We start from the raw sequence: 26141 nt of genomic DNA on the forward strand, positions 1-26141 counted from the left end.
TGTACAGCCAGGTTAACGATACACTTTTCCTCCTCTTCCTGTTACAAAACCCAGGTATCTGAGCAGGAGTGTCACTGCACTGGGAACTGTTCCCCAAGAGCCCCTGCCTTCACTCTTCCTGTGACTAACTGGGTTTGCTGGACATTCCTGTTTTCTCTATCTCAATTCACAGGCGTCTCTCAGAAAGAAAGGCGTATAAAGCTGGACAGGCAAAAAGCACAACCCTAAAGGAGAACATGGCAGTGCAGAATGCTATTTTTATGCTCAGAGGAAGTGGAAGCTGAAAACGCCAGTCTCAATGACATGAGAACTGTCAGCAAGAACAGATAATTACACAACATGAATCCAGCCTCATGACAATTACTCTAACGAGATAGGAAATGGAATAAAGTCAATATTCTATTTACATTGACGGTACAGTCTCAAAGCTTGAAATTGCCAAATGGTTGTCTTTTAAATAAATACAAAAATTACTGACTGCCTTACAGTATTTTCAAAACACCTCTGCCAAATTCAAAGTTTACCAATAACATATCTCAACATAAAATTTGGAACAGATACAGCAATTACTTCATGGCACAATTGAGGGATATAATTACAGCACTGTCACAAAATTAAGCAGAAACAATGAGCTAATTAACATCTTAGCCACCTAACAGTGAAGGAATGGTTAAAGAAAAATATTCGTTAGTAAACTACTGCTGAACAAACCAAACTGGTCTTGTACTCTGGCTCTGTAGGAACTGTACCCACTATGCCGACACGACAGTAGGTCAACGCAAATAGACCCCTCTCTCAATTTGGTACTTCTGCATGTATCGGGGGAAAAGGAGCACACCGAGGCAGCGGCACGGCACAGCAGCTCCGGAGAGGGAATGCCTCGATACTGTACCTGCCGAGCGGAACTTCAGAGCGCCCCACAGCCCAGCAACTTGTGGTATGAACTGAGCTTGGCAAAACTGCAAGCACCTATTAGCACTGAACCATTAAGCAAGTCCCACACCCGATTTGTAAAAAAAATGCCAACATTACTTCTATGACCCAGATATTTTGCATAATACACATAGTTTTAGTAGTAGCAGTACTACTAGTAGTGTTTTAAAGGTTATTTCTGTACTGGTTTAGCTCCGACAGAGTGGCAACCTCCCACTGACTGCAGTGGGCTTCTCGGGCAGATCCTCATCAGATGTGTCTGGATCTTGAGTATATTTCACAGTTTCTGAAACCGTTCTAGCAGAAACACCTAACTGCGACATTACATCTGAATTTAACACATCCAAGTGTACTCAGTTCATGAAAACTGGATAAATAATGAAAAAAGAGGCAACATGTTGTAAAGTAAGTTCCCCCATTGCAGAAGCATTACTGCAGCATGCAGAAATAAAGTATTTCCTTGAAATCAGTTCTCCAAGATTTACCTCCCTAATCAAACTGAACCAATTCCCAACAACAGTTTAACGCCACTGACATACAAATCCCATAGCCCAATCCTTTCTTACTTTAGATTAATTAGAGTAATGCTATTTTCAAGTCAGAAAGTTATACTACAAATTCCATAAGCCCTCTTTCCTTTAAAGAGTAGATGGTTATGAAGTAACCACTATTACTGTGATTAAAAAACCCCTTTAAAGTCAAGAAATATACCTGTTGAAATTTTTCTTTTTTTTCATAAGCTAGGGTATATATCAATCTCCTTTACAAAATCTGGGGCTTCAGAGATGGGCAGAACTCACATTATCTGACAGCAGTAGATGGATGTATATTTATAAACTAAACCAGGGAAAGGCCAGTGTCTGTCTCCAGACCAGAAAATGTGTATACGAGCTATTATTCTGCTCTTTCAACTTGTAAGCCAGAGACACAAAATGGCAGGAAGGACTACTCTGCATTTAATCCATTTTGCCACTGATTTATGTATCACAAAGCATTCACACATCCATCCACACCACCGAAGTTGCAAATATTGTTTCTGGTAGTAAAAACATATCCATACTGTAATTCCTTTACCATAACATTTACATAATATATTTCAGAAATAGGAAGTTCTGTATTATCCTGACATAGGGGAATTTCAGCTATAACAGAAGTGACATTTCCCACGCAAGTCTAAAAAGAAGTTGTTTATCTTTAAAAATAACAGTAATCTAGCAATTTAACTTAAAATTCCAAGAAGTAATTTTTTTAAAAAAGAAAACAAACGATATTGAACTAACCAAAAGCTCTTTTATTAAAAATCAGTCTTATATGCTTGTTGTAATGACTATTAATTTTAAACACCAAGTTTCTACACAAAGATGTTTCCGAGGCCATAACTAAACAACTATGCGCCCTTCTAAAAAGTACAGAGCTATTGATTAATCAGACTCTTGCACATTAAAGACATTTTGTTTGATTAACTGCAAGCGTCCGTAAGACCGGTGACGCAGGAGAGAGGCGTGATGACCTACATCGATGGCATTACACCAGGATCAGTCTCCCACAAGCCCAGCATCTGCTCTGGGGCAGGACAGGGGCGCAAGCACAGCTGGCCCGGCCGGCCGCTCACCCGAATCATTCTCCCCTCGCTGTCCCCTGCCACCAGAAAGGTACGTTGCACCTGTGAAACGCTTCCTACTCTCTCCTGCCTCATGCACACGTGTGACTTGTAATGCCTGTTACTTCCCCTGCTTGTGTCAGTGGGAGCAGGCTGGGGTGCCAGCTGACCCTGCAGCCAAACGCTAATACAGAACGCCCCGCACACAGCCGTTTCTGCGTGCATTCCTCAAGAACACAGCCACGTGGCGAACCTCGAGTCCCAGAACCGAGATGCAAAACCGGGAGGTACGCATAACCCTGGCAAAGAGGATAGCTACACACCACTGACAAACACTCCCATATTGACAGGTGATTTCTAACTGTACCTCTGTGTGTATATATATATAAAAGGTTATATCTATAAAAAACATGATTATTAGCATCATCCATGATAACAACTGCTACAGAAAAAAGTAACGTCCATGACTCAGCATGGGAAGCAACCGCTTCCCTTTAACATCGAATTCAGCTGATGCCGATGGTTTCGGAAAGGAGAAGCGACCCAGAGGAGCCCTCACTCATGAGAGACACAGCAGACACCCAGCCAGCTTCTTGCAAGTCAGGTGCCTTAACACCTACGGTATAGCAAGGAAAAAAATACTGGCACCTTACTGCTGCTAAGGCTCTAAATTAAATCTACACATTACCTCTAGAAAGGTTCCCACTTTTTACAATCAGCTATATCGTTTTTCATTTCCCTTCCTAAAGCAGCTGCCACATGGCCCTGGTTGCAAAGGGTAGCTTTGTCCTCCCCCAGAAATGGATCCCAGATTTGGGTAAAATGAGTCTTCAGAGACCACTCTGGTGAGCACCTGATGGATTATGGCATATACACAGTCAGTACTACCATTATTATTAAGTTATCACTAATAGCATTTGCTCTAGCCAAGAGGCTCCTCTGCCGAGCCTCGCTAACCTGCCCCAGTCCGGACACCCCCTCCCACGTTCGCCCCCGTCACCAAACTCAAGATCTCAAAGTCCTTGCCCATTCGCATGACGATCGTTTTGTTACGTGAATAATTACGAACTAGGAGTCTGGATGGAGCCACCAAATCCTTGCACATCTCAAATTAATCAGCGAGATTAAATCTGAACGCAGTTACCAGAAACGGCAGAGGCCATCCATGCCATGTGCTCCAAAGCGGTGCGTGGTCCCACTCCCGGTCACACCCCGTGTCCCGCTCCCCTGAGCCACGGCACAGCCCTGCTCACCCTGCGGAGAGGCAGACTGCCGCAGCGGGGCCTGCCGGGAGCACCGGGGCATCTTCGGCAAACTCCAGCGTGGGGCACCTTACCACTAACTAACCGCCTGCTGCGTAAAGGGGCATGCTCCTGGCGAGGCCAATCACAAGTTCTAATTACGTGCGTTGCTTCACCTCGCATCTGACTTGAGGGCAAACAAAAAGGGACATGAATACAGATAACGAGGAACACGTTATACCGAGTTCCGCTTTCGACAGCCAGCTAGAGCTCAGGTTTCGATGGCCCGGTCACTTCAGCTCAGCAGCGGTGAGCTGTGGCCATGCTGTGACAATTGCGTGCTTCTCTCCAAGAAGGAGGAAATTACATGGGAACGGGTGAAATGGGGTTGCCGATGTGGAAGGGACCGAAGGAGAGCAGCACTCCTCCAGCCAGACCCGTGGCAGCGCCGAGCCGGCACCCCGGCAGCACAGCAGCGCTGAGCGCAGCGCCATGCAGCCCGGGGACCCGCACCTCTGAAATGGCCCAGTCGCCAGCAATCGCAGCTCTGCCTCGCCGGGGACACCCAGAGCAGCGAAGCATCGCCAGCGTAGCGCGAGGATGTGACTGCCTGACCTCTGCTACCGTTAACGCGAATCACAAGGCAACGACGGTGCTGGAAAACTACTCCTGCACCTGTTGTGAGAGAGGAGATAAAGCCGACTGCACTTCAGTTCAAAGCTTTCTGTTTCTCAGAGAATCTCAAATCCAAAATAGAGTGTTTTCCATGTTTTAATACATTCTGGTCTTCTTACACTTATCAGTCATATCCTTCCAGGATAGTAAAAACTTATATGGCTTATCAGAAAATAGAACAAATCTAAAATAATTTCATTATTTATGTAAGAATCTAAATCCCAGAGAATGAGGTTTTTACCTCTCTATGCTCTGTCACCATCCAAGGCATCAGAGATAATTGTTATGCACTAATGCGAGAGCAAAATGATTGTTCCATTTACAGCAAAACTAATCAAGTTTAGGAGACGTTTTCCTTGACTTAACAAAGATCACTACACATACAGTGCTCAGCAGCACAGAAACACTTATTGATGCGATTAATTCTGCATCATGAACAATCTCACCCAAGATAAATAAATACATGTGTCTTCAGACATCAAGGAAAAGCTCCAAATTAGTCACCAGTGTTAAAAAGAAATAATAAAAACTGAATGACTATGCTTTATTTTAGGAAAGAAGTGAAAAATGTCTTTGAGATCATTTTTTAACCAGTATTTGCTATAATTTATTGTTATGCTTGTTCATCTTGAATCATGAGACTTACGTAGCTAACAACAATCATGAAAAACAACCCACTAACGGCCCCTGTTCAGAACAGTTTCTGCTGCTCAAAACCTCAGCCAGAAGAACTGCCACGACTGCCGGCGGTGCATCACAAAGGGACTTCTGAGCAAGGCTGCTCCCCGCGCGAGTTAACCGGGAGACCTCCCGGTGCGGTGCAGCGCACGGGGTTTAAGGCTACCCTTCCTCCCCAGCTCTGGCAGCTGTGACTAGTCGGAAGGAAAAGCAGCTCCTGCTTCCCAACGTCGTGCTCTCTGATTTCCCGGGAGCAGTCAGGCTGCAGGAATGACATCAAGAGCTGGCTTTGGTGATAAATTTTGCTAACACTCATTTTGTCTGTGCATTCCCCAATGTCTGAATGGCCCAGCTGGTGTAATGCTGCTTCAGTACCTGCTTGCACACAACTTTTCTCTTGTTTTTAGCCTTTTGCTGTTGGGAATAAAGATGAACTTACAAGAGGATGAAAAAGATTTCTGGTTATTCAGCGCCGAGAAGGCGGCCCTTCCAGAAGGCGTGTGCTCGTACGGGAGGGAGCTGGAACACCGTCACACCTGCAGCCCTGTGGACAGCGCTGCAGCAGAACCCCCAGCCACCGCTGGCACGGGTCCTGGCGCGTTCCTGGGTCCCCGAGTGAAGACGGCTTCAGGGACACCGTTGGTGTAACACACCGTGGCATGCAAGATCACCCACAGGCTGAGCTCACTGAACTTATATTAAAATGAAAAAGAGCAAGCAGCAGCCTTGCTGGAAGGTGCAGTGAGCACGGTGGCACCTTCTTCTGCATCACTGCAAACGGTAGCTACAGGGGGTTTCCAGCTCCAGACAGATCTTTAATAACTTTTGTTTCAGGGTTATGGATCGGGTTGTAACCCACTACTTTGCTAAGTTTTTATTTACGGCTGTTGCATGGCTGAGCTATCTGAACTATTTCTGAGCTCCCACCTTCCACGGAATAATCAAGGAACGTCTCTGAGGCAGAACGAATGCAGACCCTTCATTACCCTCTTGCATCCTTGTACTCCTCGTGGTCTCACCCTGTAATAGCTGCCGGACCGCTCTTGTTCCGACAACACGGAACAGCGGCTCACTCTGCTTAGGTCAGGCCGAGGCAGTGGCATGTCCCACCGCTCCAGCAAAGCCCTGCACACGAGGCTCACACTCTGGTGTCCACTACAACCTCCTTCCTGAACAAGGAGAAGTGAACTGCGTCCTTTTGGCTCGCTACGTAGGCAAACTTTTTTATGCTCAACTGGTGCCAAATCACAAAACACCTAACCTTCAAACTTCCATTAATTCTTCTTGCAATGTAAAAATGGATCGGTCTCCCCCAAAAGCCTGCTACAACAGCATAAAATGCTAACATGTCAAAGGACCACAACTGTGGACCAAAAATTTCAGACAAGAAGTGTCTACAAGACTCAGGTCATTAGTTACTTTAAACATTCTTATTTTTTAAATGACCCAAAAGAAGAATGACACCATAGGAAAACCCAACACAAACCAGTGCTCAAGCCCATCGAACAGTGCCACTGACACACTGAGCGCTAATCCCGCAGCTCCGTCTCTCCTCTCCTGCCCGGGAGGAGCCGCGGCAGAGGTCCTCCTGCCAGCCGATGGGGAGGGAGCGAGCCCCCGTGCGAGCACAGCTGCTGAGCCGCCCCGCAGCTCCTGGGACGAGAACGAGTCTTAGAAAAAAACATGGAATATTTGGAAAATAGCTTCTGAAAAGATTTAAGAAAAAACAATTTTTATAAAAATGGTGATTAAAGACAGAATGCTTAGAAGTTGTAGAAAACAAACCAAACAAACCCAGAGCACTAATTTTGTCAGTCATGCAGAAAAGTGAGTGAAAGAAGTTCAAATTCTTTTATTTTAGTGGCCACCATTAGCTGTATTTAATTAGAAGAATTGAACAGAGCCGCGTCTACTTTCAACAAAAAAAATCACATCATTAAAGATTTATTTATGGAATATATTTGCACATAAGTACAGGAGCTCAATAAAATGCTGATAAGCAGCAAGCAAGATGTTTTCCCAGGGACTTTCTTCTAAGCAGTTTGCAAAGCTAAGTCACACAGCAAGTGTCTGCACTCCCAGAAGAACATTTTTAACTGTTAAACATCAAAAAGCTGAGAACCACATAATTACATTATCAGTGTCACGGACTCACTACCTTTGATTTTTTCACTGCTTGCGAAAGAAGTCTCAGTTTAAGTTTTGCCTATGGATCAGGCACTGAAGGGTTCCCATATAAAAGTACGTATGGAAAGGATGTCACTGAAACCCAAAAGCAATCACACAAAGCCAAGAATGCGGCCCAGGCACTAATAAAGTCTTCCCAACACTGGAAGAAACATTTTTTTGTTTGGATTTTTTTTTCCAGCCTCCGACAGTCACAGAAAAAAACACTAGTGTTTATTTCTCACAAGTAAATCATGCTGTGTTTATCAGTGTGTGCAGTTGGCAGGACCTTCCTTCCATGGAAACCAGATGGCACAAGCCACACCGAAATAGCCAGCACAGACCCTCGGGGATCAGGAGGAGGAGGAGGAAGGGCGCCGGTCCCGCACAGCCAGCCCCGAGCAGCCCCAGCCCGCCCGCACCTCCGCCGGCAAAAGCCAGCAGATGTTGGAGCACCAGTTCTCGGGCGCCTGCGCACAGACACGTATTTTCTATGGTGAATCCAGGCCTGACTACTGTTGCCTTCAGCTTGGCAACCTGCTCGGAAAACCTGACACATCTCTCTGGTTCAGTGAGCTCCCGGAGCCCGCACACTCCTCCCTGGTGCCGTGGGGAGCGCGGCATTTAGAGGCTCGAGACCTCGGGTATATCTAGACCAAGTTAACGCAGCGAACTTCATTTTCTCCTGCAGCAATTTACCGAAATGTAAAAGAAAAGCTTATCTCCTTGAACACTGTGCAGGTGTCGCTGCAGCGGAGATAACGTCACTGCAATGCCAGAGCCAAAGCTGTCTCAGGAGCGCGCTCCCAGCCTGCGCCCTGCTGCGGGTGACCCACGGCGGGCTGCAGCCACGCACCCACGGGCCATCTCCTCCCCGTGCAAAGGGGCAGCTGGGGGTTAACGACTGCCGAGAAGAGCGCCCAGGGCCTTGCAGAACCCAGCGGAGCAGCTCCGATCGCTCTCCCTTCTTTAGAAGGAAAAATTCCCATTAACTTCTCTGGAAGCAGGATTGGGCCCAGAGCCCAAACATGCTCTGGGTTCCCAAGTCCTTACTCACCGCTCGCAGTCGGACTCGCTTGCGCGGGAGCCAGCAGCGTGGCAGGAATGTGCGGAGCCGCCCCGGGCGGCGCGGGCAGCAAGGGCTGTGGGAGCCCAGGGTCCGGCTCTGCGCTGTCCTCCGCTCCTCCAGCCCCCACCGCTGGCATCTCCGCCCGAGCTCAGCCGGAGGAACGATTCTGTGCTTCGCACTGGTGCGTTAAATCCCTACAGGTACTTCATAAATGCTGCCTCTCTCCATCTGTGGGTATGCACGAAGGGTGAGCGCCAGCACCGTCAACTGAGCTCCCCACGCAGGCTCCTCGGGCAAACCTGAGCTTACAGCCACCCAAGTCCGGACACAGTATTTATAATGTTTTCGACATTTTACTTTTCTCTCCAAATACCACCTGCTCCAAGTTCAAGCCCAAGGCGTATTTTGCCTTGCCAGATGATCTGCGACCGTCTCATGACTTATTACATTGTTATCATCACTAAGCTTAGCAAACAGGGCTGCTGAGTCTATTAATTTTCTGAAACACAAAGTCTGACACTGTAGAAACAAAACATCTCACTACAAGATATATAAAATGTGGTATAGTGAGATAAGGGGAAAATTCAGTGCACGCTCTGTTAATTTTTTTCTGTGCCACTGCAAGCAAGACTGATGCATTTTTGTAAGAACCAACTCTGAATATAACATTAATGACGAGTAAATAAGTGAAAAAAATACCTTCTTCCACAGCAGCCTCCCTCAGCAGCAGACAGTAAGGTATGCTTCCAACAGGAAAACTGGACTATATGCAGAAATAAACTGCCACTCTGAATTCAAACAAAGATCTGATAAAGTGAGTCAAACGCTGCTGGCCTAGCAATGGAGGGCTCTGTGAAAGCTCACTTTTCAAAACGTCAAAGGACTAGGCATATTTTAACCCCTCTAGTACTTACTCCTCTTTATTACGCTGAAATTCATTCGGATTCAGCCACTGATATACAGCTTGCATATTTATGTCCCAAAATATTTTTCTGTGAAAACAAATATTTGGCATATTTCCCAAAAACATGAGGTCCTAAGAGCAACACAGGCAGTTGCACGCTTTCTGACAGTGCTCGAATAAGGGCTGGAAGTTGTTTCTCTCCGAGAGTTCTTACCAGCAGCGACCAGCAGCCCCAGGAGGTAGCGGGGCTGCAGGAGGACCCACGGACCCGGGGGGCTGAGCTGGCTGCCCATTATACACTTGGCTTACGGAACTGATCATCTGGCTACACAAAACTCACGGCCAATTGTGGTTTACTCCATCCTGGCTTCCTCGGTTTCCTGCCCAATCTGTAGGTTCAAACAAAAACGAACTCCAAGCACACTATTTCGCATCCTCGTGCCAGATGTATACTTTAACTGCTGCTGCTACTTCTAAGTAATACCAAATAGCAATCATCCCATTGAAAATTCAAGGCATGTTTAGTGAGAACTTAAGTTAGGCTTTAGTGTGGACAGATTATACCTATTGCAAACATTGACTTTTTTTTTTTTTTGTTATAGTACATTAAAAAAGAGTTCTCCCAGCTACCTCAAATACAGATATTTTGGAAAAATACTCTAACAATGCAGCATATACACATAATTTGAAACACGGACTATTTCACAGGGTAGTAGCTAACAGCAAGTAAACATTTAAAAAAATAATTGATCCCAGAGGAAAAGCAATTCTCGTGGTTCATAGCCAGATTTCATCCTGAGGTCAGCACACCTCAAACCCTCACATCGAACAGCCTCGTGTGCATCAACCTACGCCAGCTCAGCGCTGCTGCCGTCGCTCTCCTGGTGCATCCGCTGGAGCTATGGCAGAAATTTCAGATCAGCCTCAGAGCAGGAAAATGTACTGCTGGTTCTGAATGCATGTAACAGCGTAAAACAACAGCTGTCACTGGGTTTATTCTCCAAACGAAGCAAGGACTAAGACATTCACCTGCACAAACTGCTGCAGGTAGTAGAGCGGGAACGGGTGACATTGACTGCTCGCTTGAACATCCTTACCAGGAACCACGCTCCATTATAAAATGCCGTATCAAAACCTTCACCTCTCAACTTTTTACATTAAATCTGTATTTTTTTTTATCCTGAGGTGTATCCAGGTTTCATCACAAGTGTGACACAGTTTTAATGGTCCCTTCTCTTCCCTTATCAATTAACCTGAACTCTCACTGACACTACTGGGAATTGCAATTGCACATACTCATGGCAGAACAGACTCCAAATGTCACCGAGGATAGCAATGAAAAACCGTTCACATGTTTATCACTTCGGTAAATAATTATGGGGTAGTAGGAAGGAAATGTTGTTTACTTTGCTGCATTACTTGGGAAACTAAGTTTACAATATGTAATTGTTAATAAAATAAAATAAAAAATAATAATCACAGGCAACTGCTCCAATCCCTAAGGAACGCAAACAGCGGAGACCACCACACGTGCAGGCAAAGGAGCAAAGACCCGTGGAGCCCTGCCGGCCCCGGGTCCTCCTGCCACCCTCCTGCCCATGCGGGGCTGGAAGGAGCAGGACCGACGTGAACGCAGGGGTCCCTAGGGAAGCGATCAAACCCAGCCAGACTCCACACCTTACAGTCGTGAGGTGCATAAAGCACGTTAACCAAAATCCAGGATCTACACATCCGAGCCCTGCTCGCGCTCCAGCAGGACCTCTGAGCCCTCTGGCAGCACCTGCACATTTGTGCACAGGATTATTCTGCCAGCACCGACAAACAACAGTACAAAACCAGAGCATTTCAGGCAGCACCTGATCACTGACATTACTGTCCTGCCTCGCTCATACTGGAAAACCATCATAAAAATATTCAAAATACAACCGCAGTAAAATTCCTTCTGGACAGGAGCAGCTGCAAGAATTTTTTGATAAATATTAATAGTTACAGAAGTCATCCTTGGCATGGACAAAAATCGTAAAAATACGACAACAAAAGGGAATAGAACTTTTTTTGCAGTTTTATCTTAATGATCTGGTCTTTGTTAACAGCCAAATCACCTCTTCATAGCATTTGCATCTAAAAATGTGCATAAGGCAAAGGAAAACACATATTAAGCCTTTCAAGGTAATGAATAGTTACTGCAAGGCATCTTTTATAATCCAACATGCGTGACTTCTTCGGCGTTAGCGCTGTTAGAAAAATGATGGTTGCAGCCCATACGGGCAGTTCCTAAGTAGCAATCTTCCTCTGTTCTGGACATCAAGAGGTGCTAAGGCTCATCCTCCTAATTACAGGCATTCCTGTGTCATTACTACCTCTGCATTAAATCTGAAGCAGCAAAATAAAACAAGTACTTAAAGGAAACAAAAACAGAGAGGAAAGCATGTGTTTTAACCTGAACTGGCCAGGAGATCTTCATCTACACCACAGATGTAGATCTTTACTGTGGCCACATAACCCATCCTGGACAATAAAAAACACGTGGCTTGAACGATCCGTCTCCTCTGGGCAACCAAAATAACGGCCCTGTGGAGCGACAGCCTTTTGACTGTTTAACGTTTCAGCTGTTTGGTGGGACGCATCTCCTGCTCCTGTACTTCAGATGTATTTTCCAGGTTTCCAGCATACCTGGGCTCTAAGCTCAGGGAAGTCACATTTGCACCCGACGCTGGGATGCAAAGCAATGCAGCTCGGACACTGCGCAAAGGCCACAGAACAGCACATTTATCCGTCCTCTACAAACCCCTTGGAGGGCAGACTGCAGTGAATGACATGACACATCTTTTTCAATTGCATCTTCCCTGGTTATGAAATTTTGGGAAGTAGCATTTTCAGTGCTCCTAGGACACGCAAAGCAGACAAGCACCAGAAACCTCCAGGCAAAACAGGTTTTAAAAGAAAACAGCAGCACCTGCTACTTTCAAACGCTTGTCAGTGTGTGATATTTGTCATGGAAGGGTCTAAAAACGTTCGTTTATTCAATACTTGGCCTCACTATAAGAAGCGGAATAAACTCATTATTACCAATACAGGTAAATAATGAACAGCATCCGAGTCTTAGTGAAGCGACAGAGTACTAGAATCCAAGAGGCGGAGTGATGCAAAACAAAATTTAACCCGCCTCCAAAACTGAAAGTGAATGTCTACATTTAAGGCTTGAAGCAGCTTGATTCAGATTTATTTATTTCTCATTATATTGTTGAACTCCCCAAAGCAGAATGAACTAAGATCATTTCCAAACCAAAGAAAAATCAGCAAAAACCCCTGAAATTTTTACGTGCCTCGCCAGGCATGCCGAGGCCAGCAGCAGCAGCAGCAGAGGGTGCGTGCCCATCGCCTCACCCACAGCCCCAGCCGTTCGAGGTGCTGTGCTGCAGCTGCTGCGGCTGTGAGGTACGGCAGGAACCTGCACGGCACCCTTCTAAACCCCACTCAGGCGTCTTCCTTGGGATTCCGTTTTCATGATCGCCTGCCTCACCAGGATGAACTGGGCTGCGAGCCCTTGCACGCTGTACACCAACTGCAGTGAGTCAGTGAAAGAGTAACATCTTGGCTGCGATTGCCTACAGAAAAACCTTTGAGTAAAGACCGGATTATGATTACGATTACTTCCGCAATTAGTACTATACCAGAGAAATTTTAAATTAAAATTCTCTGCTTCCGCTAATTAAACTGTTTGAAGAAACTCCTGAAGATAGATACTATCCATTACCTTGTTAATCTACCAGATCTAAAAGCCTAACATCTTCTGCCACGAGGGTGAAGAGCGCGGGTCAGATGCCTGCCGAGGAGGGTCCGAGCTGTAGGCAGTCGTCGGATACATCTGAGCTGCCCATTTCCCGTGTTTGCAAACCAGCTTTCAGCCCAGAAAAACCCGAAGCTTGTGCCTAGCCAGCACATGGCACAGCTGTGCTTCACGACGCTTCTGAGACAGCGAGCATAAAGGAGGATTTTGTGGGTAAATGAGAAGAAATCACAAAGCAAAGCTGTTCCCACTGCAGGGAACGCCAGCGCTGTGCAGTGGATGTATGGAAACCATACCCTCTGCTGCAGCCGAGGGGGGTTTCCACAGGACAGCTTTGACTCTGCTTCCTGACTGAAGTAAATTACAAATCGCTCGCTTAATGCCCCGATTTTGCCCATTGATTCAACTGCCCCGTAGCACAATTAAGCATCCTTGGACTCAGGCCCTTGCCTGCCACTCAAATTTAATCCAATGATGGCTTTAAGGAAATGAGACAATAAATGTGCCCTGTCACTGTCTCTCTCACATACCAGACTAAGAAATCTGTTGTCTGCGTATCACTCCTCAGTAGCGCGAGGAAATAACAACTGCACAGTCCAGTACTTTTAGGTGTCACGTAAACTAGGCAGACTCCACAAGGACCGTTAAATCATACCTACAACATACGGAGCAATAAGTTTTCAAAATTTTCTCAAGTCTGGAGACTACCCGGTTATAAAACTTTGAAGGTTCAGTCACCGTCATCGCTTTTCTATTTAAACATCTTTTGTTTCAACTAAGCATAAAGAAGCTTTGTAGCTCAGAAGCCTAGCCTTTAAATCCAGGGAAGTCCAACTCCATTTTCCAATGTTCCAGTCTACACCTGATCCAACACGAGCTGAGAAAAGCAGGGTGACATAGGCCTCACAAAATTTAAATTGCAAAAGCACATGGTGCAACCGCAGAGCTCAGCTCAGCGTACACCCAGCATCCCCGTCCCCTCCAGACGGACCATCGGGGTGCTCCGCTCCCTACAAAACCTGACGGGCAGCGCTCCAGGCTCAGCCCACACCGCACGCAGAGAGACTCCCAACACCTCGGGTTTCTGCACTGGTACATCCCACCACACAGCAGTTTTGTCACCCATGTCAGTGAAACTGGGGATGCCAAGCCTCTCATTTCTTTCTCTCCTGCCTACTTTAAATTGTCATAACATTGCTGCATGTGAGCAGGGGCCAGCACCAAACGCAAGCAGGCAGCCCCGGCGGGAAGCTGCGATGGATTGCAGGCTCCAAGCGCCTGACCTCAGGCTCTCACTTCAAACTTCCCCTGCAGCAATAAGTCTCATCGGTTAATTATTCATTATGCAAATTATTTCCTTGTTGTCACTTTGGAATGTGTTGTTGCTTCATTACAATCTTTTTTCTGTAGTGCTAAAGAAGATACAGTCGTTATTTATTCAATGTTATTACTTGTTATTTACATACCTCTCCTGTCCATCACGTCTTTGTTCAACCTGCTCCCACAGTGTCACTATCTCTACTTGTCACCTCCGTCCTTCTGCTACTGCTGTGCATATTCCCCCCTCAAAACACCACCAAAAGAAGTAATTTCTTTCTAAAAGAAATAATCATGGATTTTTCCAAAATAGCCATTTTATACAGACGACACCACTGCATTTTTCTCTTCTGCTACGCTAACATCTCACCAAACCGATTTGTTTGCAAAAGAAAGTTCTGAGTTCAAGAACTTTCTCTAATAGGGAAGAAGGAAAAAAAAAAAAAAAAAAAAAAAAAGCAGCTCTGTGTCCACCCGGCGGTCCGGACGCTCCCGAGGGGACGGGCAGCGCAGCGACCGCGCACCGGGACGGGGCTGTGCTCAGCGCGGCGATGGCCCCCGAGGTGCGGGCCGCCCCCCCCAGCCAGCCGGCACCCCGGCCCGGCGCTCTGCCGCCTGCCACGGCTCAACCCGCCGCCTCGCACCGCCTCGTCCCTCGGACCCCCGGCCCGGCCCGGCCCTCCCGCCGCTCGGGGCTTTCTCTCCCCCGGGCGCCCCGGGACACGCAGCGGGGCCGCGGCCGGGAAGGACAGCCGGCTCCCGGGACGGGTCACGCGTGGCGAGCTTCCCCAGGCGGGCTGGAACGGCCCCGGCTCCGCCCGCGCCGGGACAGGGACGTGCGGGCAGGCGGGGCCGCTTCCCCGGGGGGCCGCTTCCCCGGGGCGCCGCTCCGGGCCCCTGCCGGCGGAGGACGGCGGCTCCCCCCGCCCCGGCCCCGTTCCCCCCCCGGCCCGCGCCTCCCCCGAGCGGAGCGGAGCGGAGCGGGGCTTCCTCCCCCGCCCCCCCCTTCCCTTCCCTTCCCGTCCCCGCGCCGCCGCCCCTGGCAGGCCGCCGCCCGCGGGCCCCGCCGCAGCCGCCGCGCCGGGGGAAGGCCGCGGGGCCGGGCCGGGGGTAGCGGCGCCCCCGGGCACCTGCAGCCGCCCCCGCCGGCACTCACCTCCGGCATGCTGGCGGGGCGGGCGGGCGGCGGCCCTGCCCGGGCACGGCGGTGGCGGCCGCGGCGGCCCGGCCCAGTCAGTCAGGGACGCATGCTGACAGCGCCGCCGGCGCGGCGGGCGGGCGGGAGGCGGCGGCAGCGGCCCGGGCTCCCCGCGCCGGCCCCGGCCCCGGCTTCCGCCGCCGCCCCCGCCCCGCCCGGAAGCGCGCCCCGGCCCGCGGCCCCGCGGGGAGCCCCGGGCCCCGTCCCCGGCAGCGCTCACCTAAACCCGGCGCAGCCTCCGGGATCCGGGCGACACAAAACCGAGGAAAAGGTGAGGAGCGGAGGCGTCGCGGGCTGCCCTCCCCCGGGGACTCGCCTCCCTCATCCTCCCAGCGGCGGCGCGGCCCGGCGCCTCATGAGTCACGGTGCCCGGGCCCCAGCACACGTGCCCGGCCCCGCCGCCGCCTCCGGTTTCGGAGGAAAGGAAAAAAAAAAAAAAAAAAGGCAGCAAAGCGGGGGGAGGGAGGCGAGTGGAAAATGTCTCCGGCGGAACAGCCCTGCTGACACCGCCGCTCCCGCCCGGCCTGCGGGACGTCCTCAGCACAAGGGTTCTCCAACTGCGATACCCGTCAGCACGGTGTTTGTTCCACACACCCCCAAAAGGCTTCTCCTCTAATGAGGCGATAGTACTGATCTTCTTTCCAGAGCTGGCGAAAAGACCCTGCTTTCATCCCGTTTCCCGCTCTCTCTTCATCTTGGCAAATAAAGCACATGGCAAACCGGTCGGATTTGCCCGCGCGTCCCAAGGAGACGAGCACGAGGGCTGTGGCTGGGCCCCGGGGAGCTGCGCCGCCCGGCCTGGTGCTCCCCACGGCACCCCACGCACGCTCCGCTGCCACGGCCGGGCGCCAAAGCCACCCCGTCCCTTCGAGAGCGGCGTGCCCGTCACCGAGGCGCCGGTTCTGCTCTGCCGAGTGGCACGCGGGCAGCTGCCGGTCCTGCCATGCCGGGGACACCGACGGGAGCCGTGCAGGAAAAGGAGCTACAGCGATACAGATTAGTCAGAACGTAAACGTGTCCCTTGCCAGGACAGTCACAGCTAGGGCCGTGCGCGAAGGAATCCCCACACAAACGCGTGGCACTAAGCTAAGGGACAGGACGAGAGAAGGACGTACACCTAAATACACAGGGAGGCAGGCCGCCAGGCGGGGGGTGCACCGGGAGACGCGTGGGGTCTGGTCCCACCGGTGTCGGCCCGCCGGGGCACGGGAAGCAGTACAGGACCTCCAGAAACGGGGGTGGGGATGAAACGATGGAAAGAACTGGAAACACCCTGCCAAGGCCAAGACTGGAGGAAGCACAGCAATCGTCTCCCGAGATTTAAGGACGCTATAAAGAGCAGGGAACAATCTTGTCTCTGTATTTATGGTGGTGAGGACAAGAAGATGGGCTTAAACGGCAGGGAGAGAGATTCAGGCTGGACTTAGAGGGGAAAAAAGGACAGAGAAGGGACTAAATCAAGGTTAGACACTCATCTCGAGGAGTGATTTAGGTACAGTCCATCCTGCCTGGGGTGAGGGAATGGATTAAGTGACCTTTTGTGGTCCCTCTTCTAGCTCTTTCTTCCTCTGACCCTGCCGAGGTTTACTCTTTCTGATCTATACTTCTCTCTCATAGTGTGTTCCATCACCAGGCTCACAATATACCTCTTACATTGCTTTTTTGTTTGTTTTTTTGGGGTTTTTTGCCATTTGCCATCATAAAAGAGTCCCGTGCCTTTGAAAGCTACGGTTTTCAGTTCTCTATACTTTACCATTTTAATAAAATCAGTGGCAGGATTCTCTGACTTTGTCTCTTGATATCAAGGCAGCAGTCGTGCCTTAGCCAAACTCACACCCAAACCCTACAAATATTTGCAAACATTCCAGGAGACGCTTAGTATTTTTTTTCAAAGTATTATATCATATGAAGCAACTGTTTATTGATAAGGCTGAGAATATTTCGATGTATATACACGTACTTTTTTAAAAAACCTCAATTATTCTCTTTTCTCTTAAACTTTTGATTTCAATTTCTGTTTTCTTCCATAGGGAACAAGTCAGAGAACCGTTACCTTATGGCGAGCGCTCCAGCAGTTTCTGTTCCTCCCTGGTCCCTGTTACTAAATGTAACGGCAGGCCAATTCGTGAAGGCGGGGGAATCCCTTCCTCCCCCTCGGCCGGGCTCTGCCCAAGCAGCTCCGGCGGGTGCCGAGCCCAGGCTGATGCCTGGCCCCCAGCCTGCAGGTATCTATCACGGCACCGAGCTGCCGGATGACCAGCGTGGCCGCCAACGGCCGCTGGCTACCAGCACCGTGCTCCTGCCTCTCCGCAGGAATGGCAGCTGCCACAGGGAGCTTCCAGAGAGGCTTGAACCGCTCTCAGGTTTGGAAAGCATTATAAAATGGACATGTCAGGCGCTCGCAGCTCCACCTCCATGGAGCTTTCTCCTCGCTTCGGGTGTGAAAATTAAGAGCCATCATATAAACGAGTGTTCATGGAGAGAAAGAGTATGAATCCTATCAATGAGTTCTGCTGCCACCATACCGACGCCATGCCCAAACGACGTTGTAATGTCTGTTAGGAGGCAGTTTTGTCTGAAGTCCCGTAGTTGTTACGCATTGGTCCTCCCCCGGCAGGGACTGCAGCACGGGGGCATGCGTGGCGAGAGAAGGGGTTCAAGGGCTGCTGCACGGAGCCGGGTACCACGTGCTTCAGAAATTAAACCACAAAATACTATAGAAGGCTTTTCCATGGTTCAGTGTTCACATTTGGTGTGATCTCTTTCTAGCTCCCTGACACCTCGGGCTAGTGCCCCGGGCCAGCCCCACTGCACCGAGGGGGCTGATTTCATGCTGCGGTGCACGTGCTGCTTGGGGTGTCCCGTGGCCCACATCTCCTGCCCACCGCCCTCTGTGTGGAAACACCAGGTACTCCAAACACCTCTGTCCCTTGTGCCTCGGTGACTTTATTCTGAATTCCGATCCCTCTGTTTACTATTTTCAGCATTACTACCGCACTGGGTTCTCTCAGCTGGGAGCACACGGCGGGCACAGCAACCCGTGGGGCTGGGCGCTGTGACGAGCAGCGTCATGCAGCGGGGCCCTGCTGCACGGCGGACACGCGGCCTCCCATCATCTATCACCTCGTTCCAACTTCATTTTTTCTACCAAACGCACTAGGGCTTGTAGTTCTGCTAGAACTTTGTCTGTCCATCTTCTCCCTCTCATGCTTGTCTTTTTCCCTCAAATCTTGCAATTTCTGTTTATAATTCTGGGCATCACTTGTTAGCCATATGTTTATTTTACCTTACAAATTAAAAAAATCAGTATCAAAGTGGCATCTCCGCCCCAACTGAATGTTACTTTTATTCATTCATAGATGCTGAGCTTCGGTTGACTTCTGAAATTTCAAGTGATTGCTCAGAATTGCATCTGCCACATCCTTCAATCCATAACAGAATAAGCCAAACCACTTTGCTTTTTGCTTTGAAAATTATTAGGCTTGGAGACTAGAAGAAATCTGCCTTTAAATTTGCCTTTTTCCCTGACCTGTACTCAGGGCTGAGCTAAGCAGAGTTATGTTTTGAGAAATGAGGTGATAACGTGCTTTTCGGCATTAATGAATAATTCCTTGCTTTACTTTGGGAGACAAATCATATTACCTGCTCAAGAGATCTGAACTCCAGCTGTTTCCTTCTTAAGGCTTTTAGGTTCTATTATGCAGCCTGGCATCAATACAATTAACTTTCCTTTTTGCGTGCTCTGCTCACCCCCTGCAATGGGCCACGCAGCACTCCTGAACCCGCAGTGAAGAGCGGGGTGCCTGGGGCGTCCCCCCGGACAGAGCAGCCTCGGGGAGCATCCTGGAGCGCTGAGTGCCCGAGGACGTGGAGGCACGTCACTGACTGGGGCAGCTCTCTGGTATTTTCTGTTTATCTTTTGGGGCTTTTTTATAGAAACTGAAGACTGAAAGGCCATAAAGAAACATTCCTTTTTCTTTCAGGAAAATATGCCGTGAATTTACACTTGTGTTTCATAGAAGTTTAATCCGGATCGGTAAAAAAATTTGTGATAATTGGTATCCCACCGTATATTTATATTTGCCTGACCTTCGTGACTTTGCCTGTCAGTACATAAAGCAGCAGCGGTACAGATGTGCCACTCGGGTAACTTCGGCATTGGTTGCACACGTCTTGATAGTGTCTGGGAACGAATATTGTAGTGGACCATTTGTTGCTCTTCCTGTTTCTGTTCTATCACAAAGGAAGACGTGAGGCTGTTTCCTCTCCATACGCTTACATCAGTACGCTGGGCATTTCCAAAGCCGTTGTTCCGGGCACAAAGTTTTCTGTACAAACTCCTCGCTGCCCAGATTTCTCTCAAATAACTTCAGCAGGCCCGTGCCTGGACAAATCATCTTTTCTATGCACGGAGCTAGCTTTAAAAAATAACTAGTGCCTGAACTGTGCCTCCTTGTCCTGGCTCGGCGGCGGCCGCAGAGCGGGTATGTGGGCAGCCAGAGGCTCACAGCTGGCACGGCAGCTCCCTGCCCAGGTTTAGAGGGCCGGGCTCCACAGCCCTTCGCAGTCCGCTGCTAGGTTAGGCTTATTTACTTTCATTTTCCCGTCAAGTCCATTTTTCACGTGACAGCATGCGGCAACCTGCCCGCTGGGCTTGGTCCTTGCTGCCTGCCCTGCCTGCCCCCCCTCCAGCCCTGCCTGGGACCTGCCACCGCCGGGTGTTTCTCTGGGGCTGGCTCCCGCTGGGAATGTATTTTATTTCACGGAGGTTTATACAGGTTACAGGGATTTAAGCCCCAGAGCACAGATGCCAAGCACAAGCTCTGCCGTAACAAGATGTCCGGGCAGGGCATGGCGAAGAGGAAACCGTAAGGCAATTGCAGATCCGGTGGTCTCCCAGATTGTCATCTGATAATGATAATTACCATCCAGGACACCAGACACCACCGTGGACTAATTATCTTCCAGCAGAGAAAGAAAAAGAAATAGGTCACTGTACGCTTGCCATTCAAACAAAAGGATGTAAATTAGGAGACAAGGCAAAAAATAAACACTTTGTGTACAGAGAAAGTATTTTGAGAGACATTTTGTGTTTTAGAGTCACTATGTGTTATTACAACTGGAGCAAAAAAGAGGAAGTCTCTTGGCTGAGCTAACGCAGCCCTGGCACAAGTGAAGCAAGAGCCTGACCTCCAAAAATTGCGCAACGGTTGCCTGCCCTTCCCTCCGAACCCCGGCAAGGAAGGCTGCCGGGCCACCGAGGATCCAGCCGGGCTGGCAGAAGCCCCCAAGCCCAGCAGTGGGACACCAAGGTTTCCGGGGTGCCCCGGGTGAGGATGGCTGCTGGCCACAGCCACGCCTCAGGCAGGACAGAAGCGCTTCCCGCTTGGGGTCCTGGTTCACAGTGATCCGAGGGGAAGAGTTTAGGGAAAACTGAGTGACGGGTCATCCTGCGACAGGGACGGCATTAGGGATGTAAGGTGAAAATACAGTTAAAATTTCGCTTTGACGTTACAAATGTGATAAATATGCTGAAAGAGGACTTAAGCCTGCAGAATTAAGCAACTTGTGTTATAGAAGCCTCATAGATCATTTCTAGCCCTACCTCAGAGATGGCTTTCTTAAGACATTGGGTATGGGCAGGAGGAGGTAACTGCCAGCTCAGCGATGGTTTTTTTCACTGGTCACTCCATAGAAGCAGCCGCCCTGGCAGCCTGCTGCCTGCCCACACAGCCTCGGGGTGCCCGCAGAGCCCGGTGCCGCTGGGCGGGCAGGTACGGGAGACTGGAGGTGCACAAACCGACACGCACGCAGCCAGCGAGGACCAAAGCCTCCAGCGAGGACCAAAGCCTCCAGAAAGGACCAAAGCCTCCAGCGAGGACCAAAGCCTCCAGCTCGGCTTGCACCAGTGCTTCCCTTCAATCCTCAGCTCCTGCTTGAGCGAGACTGTAAATCAAACGGGAATCTTTTGCTAAAGAAGAACAAAAAAAAGGCAGTGAAGAACCTAATTCACTTCAGAACTAGCTGGACAAGTCCCCAGGCTCCAGCCAGCTGCGTAGCTGGCGCTGGGTGAGAGCAGCCTGGACGCACCGTCAGCCTCCCGGGTGCCCCGTGCCCGGCACGCTCCCCGCCTGCGCTGCACCGGTGCCCGCAGCTCCCCGGGCAGGAACCGACGCAGAAAGGTCCGTTCAGCTGCACAGGCACTTCCAGCTGCACGCCCGAGAGCAAAGCGCTCTCCCCAGTGTGCACGGCCCTGAGAGCACAACTGCACCGAGACCCGCAGCCTGCCCCGATCCGCACGGTGACCGCGGCGGCACCCGGCAGAACACCCACCCGCCAGGAGCGCAGGGTCCTGCCGGACCCCTCTCTGTTACAGAAATAAAAATCACAGTGCAGATCCATCTAGCTTGAAATATGTCTTGGGGCTTCATTTTATCGTAGCAAATAGCTGGAATGCAACAGTCACAAAATAAACCTTGGACTCTCGTTTTCCCTTTTTTCCCCCTGGCCTTTACTAAGGCAGCTACCCAAGTTACGCAAACGCAGACTAAACACCACTACGGCCCTGGCCAAGCTTTGCACTTCCCTAGGCTGTTACTTGTTCAACACTCATGAAGCTCAAGTTCCCCAAAAAGGTCGGACATTAAATTTCAGCCTTGCCGATAAAGAAAGCAATCGTTACATCTCTTCTAACACGGTGTAACTTCTGCAGTAACGAACTTCCGCTTCTGCTTCGCAGCAACATGGATGCCATCGCTTTCACACTGCAGTGCTAACAGATTCTTTTTTCTTTTCTGTTTTCACGATGTTATCTGCATGTGCATTTTGGTAAGAATAATGTGCAAACTTCAGACTTGGCCCTTCCACTCTATTGTCCTTTTATTTTAAAGCCTCCTGCAACTATCAAGTGACAATATCTTTGTTAAAAGTAATAAAGTATTTAAAATCTCTAGTAGTCTACAAACATATAAATGAGCAAAATCCACACTGCTAGCTTCACAGCGAATAATTTTGGCATATGCTACGTCCTTTGCATTCTCTGTAAAGAACATTTCTTTATTGCTCGTCAGCTGGTGCTGGAGCCCAGCCGACAGCACCGGGCTCCACTTCCACTTCAACCTCTGTGGGGAGCAGCGTGGGTCCGGGTGGACCCTGCCTGCGACCCAACACGGTATTTAATCACGGAAAACCCATGGGACGTTTGCCGGCAGCAACATATTTCATGGCAGGAAGCCGACCGAGGGTTCGCTCTCAGGGGATTAAAGTCATTTTAATTTCTCGTGGGCTTTACCGACGACTCCTGGGGAGCCGGAGCGGGGCCGGGGAGCGATGCTGGGGGGACAGGCACCCACCTCACCCAGGGCTGGAGGGGACCCCCATGCCGGCGGAGCGGCGCTCGGCCCCGGTTGAGCAGCATGGCCGAATTGCAGCACAACTATGGCGGTGGTGCGTCAGCGCAAGCATCCCGCCCTGCCTCCCTCCACCGACAGCGCAGAATAAACTGTAAAAGCCGCTCCTGGGGCTCCTGAAAGCACGTGAAAATCCTTCCCTCCTCTTTCCCAGCGGAGCAGGCAGCACAGGAGACTAACTGCCGAAATGCTAGTAAAGCGGGGGAGAAGGGGACGATGCACCCCCCGGCGCTGCGGCGGCCGGCTCCCGCCCCGGGTTTGGGTTTGTCCCGCACCTTCCTGGGAGCGGGTCGGTGTCGTTCGGGGTCCCGGAGGAGCTGCATGCCGCGGGGGTCCTGCTGCGTCCCCGGCAAGCGCCAGGGAGGGTCTGCTTTGGAATCTGACTGCTCCTTCTAGCGCTCCTAAGAACTCCAGAGTTCTGTCGCTTCAACTTTGCATAACAAAGTCTTACATTTAGCGCTCATTTCTTTAACGTATTACTTAAATCTTCCCTAACTTCTCTCACAATAGCAAGACCTATATGCCAAAGTAGGCGCAATGAAGTGCGGATATAATAATAAACCGATTTAACCTTCTGAACAACTTACCATAACCCACTAGACAACTGCACGCTATTCTGCTGCAAATTTGCACGGCCGGCAAGGGCCACAAAGTGGGGTAAAAAGCGTAATTCTTACCTGGGGGGCCTGATGCGCGGGGTGCGTCGGAGCGTGCTGCGGCGCTCTGGCAGCGCAGCCACCGCCTCCTCCGGCGGCGCGCGGGGCTAATTACAACATGCTTTTTTTTTGCAACAGCGGGATGGTGGCCTAGCGAGGGGGGAAACGGTGAAAGGCCAGAAGAATTACACTTTCCAAAGCCTATAGGTGTAAGGATGTGAAATAAGCTATTAGCAGTAGCATACAGCAGTAACCATGGCGATGCGCTGTGGTTTGCATATATATTTTCTTAAAGAAGCAAAAATTACTTTCAGCTAATAAAAAAAAAAGACGCAAGGGGAAGTGCTTTTGCATTGCAGCCACATCTTGAGTTGCAGCGTGGCTGGCTGCCGGGGAAGCTCACGTCTCGGGCACAAACGCGCGGTTTGAGATGAGCTCGTTGAAGACGTCTCCGCTGAGACCTGCTAATCTGCCCGTTGGCATCTGGCGGGGGGACGGGCTCCAGCCACCCCACCAGGCCGTCACCCGCAGTCCCTGGAAACGGGGGGCGATGGTTGGGCGGTGTTCCTGGGGCTCCCTTCCTGCTGCGAGCCACAGATAACGGCTGCTCAGCCGGCACATTGCTGGCAGCGCCCGCAGCACAGCCAGCCTCACCAAACAGAGCCATTTAGACCCATTTTTGTTATTTCTGCTGCGGCTGCCACCATCTCTGGGCTTCCTGCGCGAGCAACAGCCCTTCTGCCCAAAGCCCTGCGGAGCGAGAGCTTGCTGCATGCTGCAGAGCTGGCCAGAAGCGTCCCTTGCTCCACCCCGGGAGGGAATCGCTGTCCCCCAGCTTCACCGCTCACGGCCAGCCTCCCCAAAACGGCAGAGCAGCTCCCCGGCCGGGGCAGCACCTCGGCAGGAGCCAGCTGCCCGTGAGGGGTATTGCACAGGGTGGGAGGGACGCGTAGGTGGCAGCTGTGGAGCAGCAACACGGGCACCGCTGCAGCGGAAACGCTGTCTGGCTTCCTTTCCGCCTGTTTAAGCCGCTTTCCACGCCCGATGCAAGAGGGCTGCCTGCTTGCAGGGTACGAGGTGCACGAGAGCTAAGCTTGCGAAGCCTTAACTGCCCGTGCTTCCAGCCTGCGCTGGAGGTGAAACCGTAGGTAAAAGCAGCCTGGAAACCAGCGCAACGAGACGCTGCAGTCAACAGCAACGGGAATTATGGGCAGGATTTCTTGTTATTTCTTTCCACTCCTCTACCAGCGTCTGCTCCTGTCGTGCTGTCAGAAAGCTGGTGTCAAGGCACAAGGTTCCCCATCTCAACCCACAGGATGCTGCGTGAGTTCACAGAGCAGATTTACAAGAGTTTCTGATGGCACGCTCCAGCTAACCCAGAGGCAGTGTGCTGGCAGAGCGGGCACAGCCCCGGCTGCTCGGCCGCAGCACCGCGATGCTGGCGGCACCAGGGGCCGGAGAGGACGTGCCTTCAGCTGCACGGCTTCCTCGCCAGCCTTGCTGCTAGAGCTGCCCTTTAGTGGAACGGAGTTTCTCCAGACCCGGTCCTTTATATCGGCATCACGGAAGCCCGAGGTGGGACGAGAAGGCAAAAGCCGGCAGGGACAGGCAGGACCGGGGCGATGGCCTTTCCCGGCAGCAGCGGGGGCAGCGGCGCAGCCCTGCACGCTGGGGAAAGGAGAAGTTGCACCAGCGTCAGGGCTGCCTTTTGTAACTGCTGTCACGCTCCTGCGCCGCGGGCCGGCTGGAGGGAGGGCTGGGGGAGCCCCGACCCTCCTCGTGCTCTTCCCCCATGGCAGCCCCCCGGGGCCCCCTTGTCGGAAGGGGTTTAAGCTCTTGCTGCCGGCTTGACTCTTGCCAAGAGCAGAGCGTTGCAGGCAGCGTCTCTCAAGGATCTGTTGCTGGGAAATAACAGAAATAGGTAGGGTGCTTAGCGCAATATAGTTACTGCACTATGCTTACATTTGTTTTGCAAGTAGAGGGACTTTTAGCTACTAATTCCTACAGGATGAAGCACCAAAAGCTGTTTTTTAGGGAGCAGGATGCTCCAGGTTTGGTACTTTGGCACCTTTTATAACCCCATGTTTCACCTTTACACCTGGAAGTCAGGACATGATTTACAAACCAGGCTTTTCCCACGTTAAAAGCCCAGATAACAACCATTAACAAAATACCTTCACGTGGACGACCCAAGGAAATGGTTTTTAACAACTTACAGGGGTGTTTTGTGGGGCAGCTGTGGTCCAGTGGCGTGTTTCAGGAGCGACATCCTGACAGGCTGCTCCGGCCGGCGCGGGGCAGGGCACGGACACCTGCCCGTAAAGACAGGCTCTGGGTCCGTTAGCCAGTGACTTCACCGGGCTGGCAAACCCCTTGTGCGGACGCCGTCAAATTGTGTTAGGCTTGAGCTGAGGCACACGGTCGAATGAGATCAGATGCTGCTATCACCACGTGCAAGTCCTTAATCCGCAGCAACTGCGGCGGGGAACGCATTTGATCTGTAAG

The 26141-nt window shown here is 50.7% G+C and overlaps 1 protein-coding gene across 24 annotated transcripts in view; it reads right to left on the minus strand.

The window, feature by feature from the left end:
- MBNL1 (muscleblind like splicing regulator 1) overlaps window positions 1–24121 on the minus strand; it is a 106853-nt gene extending 82732 nt beyond the window's left edge. For 4 of the 24 annotated variants that reach the window (XM_075761748.1, XM_075761737.1, XM_075761734.1 and 1 more), the window contains exon 1: window positions 15530–15668. Coding sequence is in view for 3 of the 24 variants with exons in the window: in XM_075761749.1 (XP_075617864.1) it covers window positions 15530–15538 (9 nt within the window). In the remaining 21 variants the exon portion in view is untranslated. Of the gene's footprint in view, window positions 1–15529; window positions 15696–15791; window positions 16015–23657 lie in introns of those variants that run through there. The other 20 variants (XM_075761736.1, XM_075761738.1, XM_075761732.1 and 17 more) reach the window with 14 other exon arrangements.
- Window positions 24122–26141: the final 2020 nt, after the last annotated feature.

This window comes from Balearica regulorum, chromosome 9, assembly GCF_011004875.1.
Source record: "Balearica regulorum gibbericeps isolate bBalReg1 chromosome 9, bBalReg1.pri, whole genome shotgun sequence".
Taxonomy (NCBI): Eukaryota; Metazoa; Chordata; class Aves; order Gruiformes; family Gruidae; genus Balearica; species Balearica regulorum.